Source organism: Lampetra planeri, chromosome 8, assembly GCF_965212315.1.
Source record: "Lampetra planeri chromosome 8, kcLamPlan1.2.h2, whole genome shotgun sequence".
In the NCBI taxonomy this organism is placed as follows: domain Eukaryota; kingdom Metazoa; phylum Chordata; class Hyperoartia; order Petromyzontiformes; family Petromyzontidae; genus Lampetra; species Lampetra planeri.
The window spans coordinates 12,736,364-12,748,578 of record NC_136114.1 but is presented as its reverse complement, the minus strand read 5'-3'; the positions used below and the strand labels follow the sequence as shown (position 1 = coordinate 12,748,578).

The 12,215-nt window shown below is 49.1% G+C and overlaps 1 protein-coding gene across 2 annotated transcripts in view; it reads left to right on the top strand.

Annotated features, from left to right (window-relative positions):
* The window catches only part of EFCAB6 (EF-hand calcium binding domain 6), a 40,981-nt gene that overhangs the window by 7,287 nt on the left and 21,479 nt on the right, over window positions 1-12,215 (top strand). For both annotated transcript variants that reach the window (XM_078597076.1, XM_078597077.1), the window contains 8 exons: window positions 647-783; window positions 1,333-1,451; window positions 2,390-2,547; window positions 4,441-4,589; window positions 6,116-6,226; window positions 6,357-6,477; window positions 7,328-7,498; window positions 8,196-8,270. In XM_078597076.1, the coding sequence (XP_078453202.1) occupies window positions 647-783; window positions 1,333-1,451; window positions 2,390-2,547; window positions 4,441-4,589; window positions 6,116-6,226; window positions 6,357-6,477; window positions 7,328-7,498; window positions 8,196-8,270 (1,041 nt within the window). The remainder of the gene's footprint in view (window positions 1-646; window positions 784-1,332; window positions 1,452-2,389; window positions 2,548-4,440; window positions 4,590-6,115; window positions 6,227-6,356; window positions 6,478-7,327; window positions 7,499-8,195; window positions 8,271-12,215) is intronic.

Below are 12,215 nucleotides of genomic sequence, written 5' to 3'. Positions count from 1 at the left end.
TGAGGCTGGTGTACGTTCTTACCAACAACATTCGATTCGTTGCCATTCTACATTTACTGCAGCTGCTTTGGGATTTGTTTTGGCAACTGACCCTAGTTGCTATAGGCTCACGAGAGGCGGATTAACTCTCCGAAGCAAACATTAGAAACGTATTGGTTGTGGATGAAGCATTTACAAAAGTAGTGTTTGCAGGCTTCTAATAGCAACAGCCTGGTTGTGGGTGTGGTATAAGTGGGAGCCTTGGAAAGTATAGATGATGTTCATGTGCCTAGTCCACGAAAGGTTAAGCATTGTATGAATATAAAGCTTGACTGCTGTTATCTTTATTTGCCTTTGCAAAATAAACATCTCAAAAGCCCTTCTGCACAAGCTCAGAGGGGAGACTTTGAAGTGGGCATGACAACAACGAGGTTCAGCTTGTCTGTAGTTCATCAGTCTAGTTTCTTTTATGAATGTCCCGTCAGAATTCTCGCAGTATGCCATCATTTTAATACAAATAAAACATTTTAAAAATATGTTTTTAAAGTGAAAACTTGTCTGCACGGAGACCTTTTTTTCTCGTCGTGAGTGCAACCTCTTGACACAATTCTCAAAAACCCTCGTGTGGCTGCTGCTGCTGCTGCTGCTGGTCGTCGTCATCACTCAGCTGGGCAGGGACCTGAAGGGCGTGGTGCGTACCTTCCGCCTCTTCGACTACAACGGCGATGGGCGCGTGCAGCGCCACGAGCTCCGGGGCGTCCTCGAGAGCCACAGAGCTCGTCTCTCAGAAAGCCAGTTCAGCAAGTAGGGAGGCACTGGGGGTGCATCGCGTGCTGGTCACTTCACCCTCTCATATATGTGATATGAGGGGGTGGCTCCTTTTAATTCACTACCGACAGTTTTTTTATTCCACTGACAACTACACAAGGTAAAAAATAAATAAATTAAATCACGACGTTTCGGAGGCAACACAAGCTTCCATCTTCAGGTGGAACCGTTACAGCAAAATTACTGTATCAAGTGACAAAATTACTGTATCAATCACTTGATACAGTAATTTTGCTGTGACGGTTCCACCTGAAGACGGAAGCTTGCGTTGCCTCCGAAACGTCGTGATTTAATTTATTTATTTTCTTTTTTACCTACGTGACTTTACCGAAAAAACCAAAGAGTATGGACCCTTGCAGTCACGAAAACTTCAAATCTAGAATTAACTACACAATTTGTATAATTTATAGATGTCAGTTATACCAAAATATAAATTAATGGAATGTACAAATTATAAAAAAAAATGTGGCTTTGTATGTTTTATGTACACGTTCAATGGGACGAGGTGATTTTCTTTGTGTTCAGGCTGTGGGATCGCCACGATGTGCACAAGGGTGGCACGGTGGCGTACCAGGAGTTCCTCGAGTCCCTGGGGCTTTCGCAGGAGAGTCAGTGGCACCCAGAGCCGGACACCGTCCAGTTGTGTATGCTTCATGCACGGCACCGATGGGAACACACGCAGCCGTTTGGCACGCAAACTCCGGTCATCCTCGCAGCGGCTTTTGGCTAGCCATCGAACAAAGACGGTTACTACATCGCGCGTGGCCGTCTTGAATGCCCTTCCTTCCAATATTAGGAAGCCACTGGAGCTATGCACTTTTAAATCTAGATTGAATACTAATTTCTTTAGAACTGCTTTTTGTGTTGAGCTTGTTGTCCTTCCCCGCACCTCCGATTAGCATGGTTGGCTATGTACGATGCGAAAGAAGCTCAACATACATACATGTGTACATTCACCAACTTGCATTCGAGTGAGCTGGAAAAACGTGTTGTAGACGACGCGTTGTGAATTGCTCGCGTGAGCGTCGACCTGGAGATACATTGCTAGGGGCTTGTCAGCAGCACGGTCGAGTTCAAATGTTACATATATTTATGTGCATTCAAAAGTTGTATCTTCTGTATGTATATATGTTTAACTTCTGTTGCACCGTACATAGCCAGCTGTGCTAATTGGAGGTGCGGAGAAAGGACAAAAAACTAAACACAAAAAGCAAATGTCAAAGGCTACTGCAGAGCTACATTGTCAGAAGAGGGCAGTACCGCAACATCCATTGTGCCATGGCATGGATCCAACGGCTCTGCTCCCTGCATTCACCAACCTACACTGACCAGCTTGGTGAAGTATGGTCAAATAACCCCCATCAACCACTTAGCATGGAGAGGCCCTCATCTAGAAGTGTATTGACACAAGGGCTGTACATGTCTATATTTTGTGCATGTAATACCGTTTATATGTAGGTGATACCAATGAAGTTAAACCATTGTTACCAGTCAACAGCTAAACTGCTGGCGCGTGTTAATGTGCATAGAGACGAGGCCCAGGCAGCGTGACTTGAACACGTTTGACCCCTGCTGTCGGCAGTACTCAACTGGGAAGCGGTGCGGAGGGACGCTGCGGAGGAGAGGAAGCAGCTGGGGAGCCGGTGCGATGAACGGGGATACATGGGGCAGGCGGGCGATGCCAAGGAGGCTGAGCCAGAAGCCAGCCCGGAGGAGCTGCAGGCAGCTTTCCGGAAGAAGGTGGGCGTAAATGGGTTTTTTATTTTCGTTCTATTCAGTTTCCCCCCCCCCTTCACTTAACCTGTGTGCTCAAGAGTCACAGAGGTTCACGTCAGAATGGGCGTCGATTTTGCTCTTTGAGAGAATCCTGCACCACTGGGCGGGAGCCTGCTGAGCCATTGCATAATTATAATAATGCAGTACTTGGTCAACCCACTGGTGGATGAACATCCGCCTATGCCATTTCGGTTATGCGGGATGTTTGACCATGCTTCATAATGCTGGTTTGTTGAAGGGGGTTGCTCAGGACTGGTTACAAAATTGCTCGGCATTGCTGCTAGCCATTGCCGACAGTCAAACCCAGGTCACTGCTTTCGTAGTGCAGTGTTGCTGCTGAGGAGGGCAGAGAAGGCACTTCAAGGATGTCCTCAAGGCCAACGTGAAGAAGTGCACCATAAACACCAACTCATGGGAGATCCTTGCCCAGCATCACTTCAGATGGAGACAGAGTATATTTCAAGGATCCAAACATTTTGAAATTTAAGGGTGGAAACAGGAAAATCGGAAACGGCAGAAACAGCACGCTGCAGCCCAACTTCCTAATCCAGTTCCACACCACCACTCTTTCTGGACACATGTGTCCAAGCTGCGGCCAAATCTGTCATCCAAGATCAGTATCTTCAGACCCACAGATAAAACTACTTGTCTATCTTCGATTGCAAGGGATAGCCTATGATGATGCTGCTGATCACTGCACCACTGCCGTTGTGTAATACTGCACTTGATAAATAGGCCAGGGTAAGAGACAAATCAGGATGAAAGCCTTTCTGATGTCCGTTACAGGCTTACAACTATAAATAGAAGAACTATAAATAGGTTCGCTAAGGAGAGTTTAATCTATAAAATACATATATATATATATAATGTTCATTTGTGTAGGCTACAAATCTTTTCCGTGATCAATCTACTACTGGATGAAAGCCTCCCCAGGTTTTCGTCATCTCTCACGGTCTTGCAATGCAGAAAACCCATCAAGCACCTGTACATCGGCTGATTTCATTGCTCAATCATGGGCGAGTTCCCTCCTTTGGTGGTCTTTCTTATTGTAAGTCTCAACCTCTGTCCATATGATAGATATCAAGCGAAAGTTCTGAGCAGAAGAAGAAGACAAGCAATCTGTTGTATGTAGGAGATCGTACTTTATAATGTTGTGATTTGGATTGTATAATTAATGTAAAAGATGGCACTCGTTTGGGTCTCCAATCGTAGATATTTATTAAGAAGCAACACAAAGTCAGCTTACATCACATGAGTAAATGCATTTTAAAACCAAAACAGCACTGTTTTACAAGTGCATGAGATAGATTGCAGTCTAAATATAGTATCTACTGAGTCTGCTGTCCAAAGGATGGTGTGTCATTTTTTTCAAGCACTGCAATCAGTAATATCACTACATGTGCTATACTCTTAGGTTTTTTCGGTAAAGTCACGTAGGTAAAAAAACAAAACAAAAAAACAAAACTCAATTCAGTGGGGACCGTCACAGCTAAATTTACTGTATCGAGTGAAGAGAAATCCAAGAGACAAGATCTTAAATACTGGTTAAGGGGAGGGGGGAGGAGCTTATCTAAATGTGGCAGTCAGGGACTGGGAGGGTGGGGGCGGGGCTAGAAGGGAAGGTCCATGTGAAGAACCTCCACAGGGGCTACGGCCAATGTTGGCTGTAGCCCCTGTGGAGGTTCTTCACTTGAACCTTCCCTTCTAGCCCCCCCCCCATCCGTGAGATGGCATTCTTCTAAAGTGCTCATCTACATAGGAAGGAATGCACCACTCATCTCGCACTCATGTGGACGAGCGACCTTAGGCCCAAAGTGAGCCTCGCTGAACATTGGCTATGTACGTTTCGTGGTGCAGGTGTGCGAAAACTACAGCAACCTCCAGCGGGCGTTCCGTGCATTCGACAGCTCGGGTGCCGGCACCCTGGCGGTGGAGGACTTTGTGTCGGTGCTGCGCAGCTTTACGCTCCCGCTGGCACCGGAGGCCATGCTGTGTGTCCTCGACCAGTAAGTGACCGCCGCCGTTGGTGGTAATTCCAAACTCTGAACTTTGAACCTGCTGGAAATTATTGGCTGCACGGCGCTGACACTTAATCAGCAATGTGAGTATGGTCAGAGTTGGGTGCGGGTGGAAGGCCTCCCTCCACCCCATTCTCATCACAGTATGACAATGACAACGTACGGCCCATTGTCAATCCACGGCTGGGTAAGGGCCGACCCATGCGAGGCCACTGCAGGGCTACGTGGTGGACAGGTTATTTCACAATACCCCACCATGTTGGTTGGTGTGGTGTTTGTGAAGGCGGGGAGCATAGATGTGGGAGCAGATGCGCTTTTGCGGCCGTTTGAAATGCTCTTCGTATATTAGGAAGCTCCTGAAGCTTTTACATCTAGATTGAAAATTCATTTCTTTAGAACTGATTTTTGTGTTTAGTTTGTTGTCCTTCCCCTGCACCTCCGATTCGCATGGTTGGCTACGTACAGTGTGGAAGAAGTTCAACATACAGCAGAGAATGTATTCTTCAGTACATCAATGGATTTTTCTGCACTGTCCTCTGCTGCTCACCAAGTAACCCCGCAGTGGTCTATAATAATCTGCGTATATTCCGAGTGGTTTGGTGAGTGGATGCAATGCCTAGGTTGAATTGGTCATCGGCCTATTCACTATTCACCTCTTCTTTTAGCTCTTCGATGTTAGCTTTGGCCCCCTGTGCGATGTAAAGTTTGTTCTGTTGTGACATGTTGACCTAGGTCACCCTTGTGAAAGGGATTTGCAGTCTCAAAGGGTTCTGAGTTGCTTAAAATAGAGACAACTAAAGTGAACTTGCTGCCTGCCCAGACTTGGCACTCATCAATGAAGTGTTCCCTTCTACCACCCACTTAGCAATGTCATTGTAGTCAAGCAGTTGCTAATGTTGAGATACTGTGAGCTTGTACATAGCTGCATGGCAGAGTCTTTGTGTTATTGCTTGAAAGGGCAATTTTATACCTGAGTCATCAGTAAAGATCTTCACTGTGCTTAGTTTGACATGTCTTTCAATACATTTGCTTGGCTTTATTTAATGTTCATTGTAAAATGACAACTTTTCAGACTCTGAAAAAGTTGCCTGTCTTCGGATGCAGCTGCAGTTGCATTTAGATGCTATGTACATGTATAATAACCCTATTGTCACTCCACTGCTGGACGAGGAACTTGCAATGACATACAAGTGATAGAGGTGATTTGGCCATACTTTCTTGTGCTGGGTAGTGGTGGATGGTGAAGGTGGGGAGCATAGATTTGGGAGCATGGAAGTACTCTACAGAAATTAAATTTGCGTCACTGCCCTTTAATGCCGACCACGTAGACCCACAGCAGCCTATAACATCTGCTTAATGTACGGTGGTCGCCTATTCAATCACTAAGCTCAACCCTGCTTAACTTCTGAAATCGAATGAAACCATGTGCGTTCTGGGTGATTTTTGATCATCGGCTGAGATGCTACGTGTGTTTTGTGCACACCGACTGCATATTCATTTACCCCCTCTCTCAGGCTTGGCATCAAGGCCACTGGAAAGGTACCCTGGGAGCTGTTTTTGGCCAAATTTCCGAATCCTCAATCGATCGGCAATGGCCAGACACTGCCCATGAGATCCAGCCACAGGTGAGGCCACATTGTTTGGCATTTCGTTCATCGCTTGCTTTTATATATATTAAAAATATAGCTTCATGTCGTTAGTAATGCATCCAACTGCACGGCACTGGAGTTTTGACAAGCGTCTGTGTGTTGGCAGGGTGAACCCTTTTCGTGGCGCCGACGAGTCTACCTCTGCCAGTGAGGTCCTGGCGAGACTGCGGAAGCATATTCTGGAGTGCTACCCATCTCTCAAGGAGGCCTTCCTTGCCCTGGACATTGTATGTCCTTGTGCCTGCCCGATCTGAACCTTTCCTTCACTGCCACCTGCATTGGTGCCGCGGTGGCGAGATGTTAACTACCTCGCCTGGTATACAGGAGGTCGTGGGTTCGATCCCAACCCTGACGCCTGTACAGTAAATTTGGAGTTTGCATGTTCTTCCTGTGCTCTCGTGGGTTTTTCTCCGGGTCCTTTGATGTTTCCCTCCATATTTAGAATCAACATGCATTTAGAGTATTTGGCTACTATAATTTCCACGCGATAAGCCACTTTGTTGAGCTATCATGCATGGCTAGGTTGCTTCTGAAAAAAATCTATATTTAGCAAAGTGGGCCTTACCTGGTAAAAAAAATGGTTTAATAAATAGTTGAGTAGTACAGAACATAATGTTCTAACAATAGCAAGTAATAGCTGCGATGCTTACTGTTCTATTAAAGCATTCACCAATGTGCACGACTGTAAAATTACGTAGGGCAATTACATAAAAGCACTTATCCACTCATGTGACTTCCATTGCAATTTGCTTCTTTTTTATAAAATGTATTATAAAACTGATAGGGACCTGAGCCACTTTCAGGGCCATTAATTATGAGTCATCGAAAATTATAAATGGCGAAATAACAATGCTAAGGCAGCAGCAGTCAACGTATTTGTGTTAATGAGGAGCTGAGATTTAAACTTGCTTTACATCTGTCAGTCTGGTGTCTTTTAAGACAGTACTTAATTGCCAATGTATTCAAAAACTCCACAACTGTCTCACTGCTTCTGCTAATGTAAAAAATGCGATTATAATTTAACACGAATTCCAGCACTAATTCATTATACACACGAATGTAAACTTGTGTCAACAGAACCGGCAAGGACGGGTGACGCGTCAGGAGTTGCGCCGACTGGTTGAGGGGTTTGGGTTCCGCATGGGCGACAGTCACTTCCGGGAGCTCATGCTGCTGCTGGACCCAGGCCACTCGGGGTTCGTGGACTACACGGACTTCTTGTGTCTGTTCGAGCCTCGAGAGACCCTGGTGGGTCTGTGTATCCACACACCAAAGACAAAGATCCCCCGTGTAGCCTTAACCGACTATCGGGGCAAGTGCTGTTAGCGAGCACCTATGAAGGCCCTAACGGCACACGATGGGGTGGGTGGCCAGCACCACGCCCGACCACCTTTGTCTCCCCAGTGGCGATGTTTACACACAGCACCAGGTATTCATTTGAGGCTAAGTCGACCAGTTCAATAATCGTTACAGGTGGTGGCCGTGAGTGGAAATCGAACCCGGGTCGCTAGTTTTGTAGCGCAACGCGATAACCACTACACTACTACTCGCTATATAAACCACACACAGAGCAACCGGCATACACAGATTAACAGAGCATCAAAGCAACCCCCTCGGTATAAAAGTCCTCTCTCCAATTGTCTGATGCATGCGTCTATTACGCCAGGTGTCCGAAGGCTGAAGGCCTCCCTAGGGGAGGCCGAGGACCAGTTCAGATAATCGTCACTGGTGTTGGCCGTGAGTGGTAATTGAACCCGGGTTGCCACGTTCATAGCGCAGTGTGCTAACCGCTACACCACCGCTCACCACACCACACACACACACGTGTCTGAGCTCACCGATAGGATAGGTGAACCCATCTCCATAAGAAACACGATCTCCGTCAATATTTTGGGCTTTCGATTGAAATTGCTTTTGTTGTGTGTTGTTGTTGTGTGTTGTGCAGGATGCTCACAAGTGGTTGAATAGCACTCACCGAGTTAATGGACATAAGACAACTGACATTCTGACCTGGAAGGCGGTGAGTTCTGAGATGTTGTGGAGAGCACTTGATGCCTGTCAGTTTTGCGACGTCCGAAGAAACCCATGCCTTCCTTTTGTTTAACCTCACTATGTCCTGTTAAGTGTCCCAAATGTAGAACTGGCCAGACGGTTCGGGGGATTAATACCATATCATAGCACTGAGCTCACACTGCTATTGATTCTCGGTCCGAATTAAAGATTCGATCATCCATGATTAGACTAGTCTCAAGTTGAGTGAGTTTGATGGTGTCTGCCCAGTCACCGTTGAATATTAAAAAAGCCCATCATGTTCAATTTGGCTTGTTAATTAATTTGTAATTAGGCTAATTCTAGCTCTTAGAATTAGAAGATTCAATTTGGTTGACATGCAATTAACACTCTTTTCTGGGTGTAAAATGTTTTGCCTCGAGTACAGCTTAAAAGGTGTATTGTGAAGAGACTTCAAAAGTCGTCTGTGATGTACAATTCCGGGACCATTCTCTGACTCATAATCTCACACCGCTCGCTGTGCAAAACGTTTATTCTAAAATGTGTGTTCCGGATGGAAACGTGCCACCGATGACACAGTCGGAATATAATTGAGTAGGATAAAAAAAAATGTTAACACTTCTAAGAATTTGCAACAATACCACAAGAAATGTGCCTCTGGGCACTGGAGACCACCTGGAGAATATTCCAGGCAACGTGTTGACAATGATGGCGAACAAGTGGAGACCCTGACTTTTTTAAGCTCTTAACATACATTTCTTATCATGTTACAGTGTTTTATCTGTTCTTTTTCCATTAAAAACGATAGTCCCATATAAGTATAACCGGATCGTGGGGATAGCGCGTGGGGATTGGGTAACGGAGGAGCGGTGCCGACGTTGAGGTCCGCATCCGCTCCGTCTCCCGGGAAGAAGGGGTATATAAGGTGATGCACAGAGGAGCAAGGGGCAGAAGTGGAACCATCTAAGAATGAAGACGAAGGTGTAGAGATAGAGCCCGGAGAGGAGAGTAATGGAGAGTAGAAGAGAGTAAGGTATAGTGTGTAGCCAGCGAGAGGGAACGGTCTACACGAGCTGAGTAATGTATAGAGTGTAGCCAGCGAGATAGAAAGGTCTACACGAGCTGAGCAATGTATAGTGTGTAGCCAGCGAGATAGAAAGGTCTACACGAGCTGAGTAATGTATAGAGTGTAGCCAGCGAGATAGAAAGGTCTACACGAGCTGAGTAATGTGTAGTGTGTAGCCAGCGAGAGAGAACGGTCTGCACGAGCCGAGTATGCATACGGTGTAGCCAGCGAGAGAGAACGGTCTGCACGAGCCGAGTATGCATACGGTGTAGCCAGCGCGAGAGAGGCAAAGTCTACACGAGGCGAGAGAGGAGAGTGTAGCAGAGGCGCAGAGTCTACACGAGGCGAGAGAGGAGAGTGTAGCAGAGGCGCAGAGTCTACACGAGGCGAGAGAGGAGTGTAGCCGAGGCGCGGAGTCTACACGAGGCACAGAGAGCCGGCAGCACAGAATCCTGAGTCAAGAGAAGTGCGGTGTGAAGAAGAGAGGCCACGCGTTGTATTGTTACAAGTCAAGATTTAATAAAAGAAGTGTGTTCCCGTCAAGGAGTTTCCTGCCGTCATTTTCCAATACTTCATCTGGCGTCAGAAGTGAAACGGGCTTCCAAGTATGGAGACGAGGAAGACCCGTAGGACCCACGGGATTGACCGCGAGGAAGACCTGGACGACTCGGGGCCGCTGGTGGCGGGGGGTGAGGAAGAGGACTTGCCCACGCTGCAGGGTCCGTCGACGGCGCCGGCCGAGCGACCGGGGACAGACGCCGGGCTTCGTGAGGCGCACTCCCGACTGGCGGAGCTGCTGCTCGCCGCCGCGTCCATCTTGGCGGAGATCAGCTCGTCGGGAGGAGCGGGGACGGTGGGGGACATTTTACAAGGTCGCCCCGCAGATTCCCGCCAAAACGAATGGGGGATTCCCGCCATTGCGCCTGGGCCTACTTTTGGCGGGAACGGCGAGCGCCACGTGGTGGTGGGTTCCCAAGCGCGCGCATCGACGTCATCAGCGCGCGAGGGGGTCCGCCATCTTACGTCTGCTGCTGGAGCCGCCATCTTAGACACCGACGGACAGGCGGAGAGGAACCACGAGGGGGATGACTTCATTTTTCAGCAGCGTCTGCCCACGTTGTCAGCCTTCAAGGCGGAAGGCGGAGACTGGGGCAAATTTCAGCGAAGGTTTTTGGCGCATCAAGAGATGTCAGCGTGGTCCGATGCTACGGCGCTGCGGGCGTTGCCTGCCCTGCTGGACGACGACGCGCTCGCGGCCTTCAGGTCTGCACGGAAGTCGGACCGCTCCACGCTAAAGGATGCGCTGGGTTTGTTGGCCAGGGTCTACGGACCTCCCTCGGCGTGCCGCCATCATTTCTACGCAAGACGGAAAGCGGCCACGGAGACCGCGCTGGCCTATCGCACGGCGTTGCTGGCTCTTGCTGATGCTGCGTTCCCTCGGATGGACGAGGAGGGCCAAGACGCGATGGTTTTGGAGCAGCTGCTCAAGTTGGCGCAGGACCTGGGGGTCCCTATCAACACAGCTGACGACATTGATATTTCTTCTTTGAGAGTCGCCACGAGTATTCAAGCGTACGAGGCCCTACAACGGAAGCAAGGCGTTGGTTGCAACGCTGCTGTCGTCGCAGCCCCGGGGTTGGTGGTCGCCGAACCCCAAGTCGTCAGCCCACGAGAGGAGGCGTTCGCCACGGGACGACCAGGGGACTGGAGGCCGGGGGCCCGGTCGCCTCTGCGATCGGGCCGAAAGTCGGAGCAACCAAGATCTACTCCGACCCTCGTCACGTGCTATAACTGCGGCCTCCGGGGCCACGTGGCGTCCGGGTGCCGCGCTCCGCGGCAGCGCGCCATGGGAGCTCGGCTGGACGACGACCGAGAGCCCAAGTCATCTCTACAATCCCCGGCAAGTCGCGGCACCTCACACGCTCGGCCTGTTTATTCGGCACACATGGGACGCCGCGTTGCGGCGGAGGAGGGCCGGTTAAGGTTCGGGGATTCGGTTCGGCGAGGGGGGTTCGGCCGGGATCAGGGAGACATCGAATGGGCGGAATTGGGGCATAGAATTGTGGCTGCTTCGGCGGGTTCGTCCGTTGTTACGGGATCTATTGATGGGGTCGAGATTAAGGTGTTAGTGGACACGGGGGCATCGGCAACTATTATATCGGACCTCATTTATGATATTCTCCCAGTCCAATGTCGTCCGCTGCTTCCAGTGGATGTGCCATTTTACGCCGCTAATGGGGGATCGTTGGGCATTATCGGTCAGGTTAGGGCGTCCATTTGCATTGGAGATATCAAATTATCGGGACCCGTTTTCGTTTCGTCTTCTTTGGCAGTTCCGTGTCTTTTGGGCACTGACTTTTTGGCTAAAATGCCCATTAAAATTCTTATCGATCAACGATGCATTGAACTGCCATCGGGTCGCCGGATTTCATTTTTGACGGGCCCTACTGACATTCGGACGGCGTGCGCTACGATACAAGCGGTGGCGACGCAGACAGTGCAAGTGCCCCCGGGTTCACAGATGTTGATTCCCCTCCGGTTGCGAAAACCATGGGTGAGGGAGGCTTCGGGACAGAGTATGCTTTTGGGTCCTTCTAACAAGGCTGTCGGGGGTCTTGATTTATCGGTGGCTCACACTTTGGTGCGGGCTGACAGGGATCCGTTTGTGATGGTTTTGAACGCGGGGTCGCGACCAGCTGTCATCCCGCAGGGCACCGTGCTGGCTCACGCGGCGCAGGTTCCTGGGGATGATGGGTTGGTTGCGCAGGTGGGCTCGAGCCCCGCGCGGAACGTTGAGCCAAGGGAAGACCTTGAGTGGGTCCATTCGTTATGTGCCGCCTCGGACGATTTGTCGGCGGCGCAGTTGGGTGCGCTGCGCGAGTTGCTCAT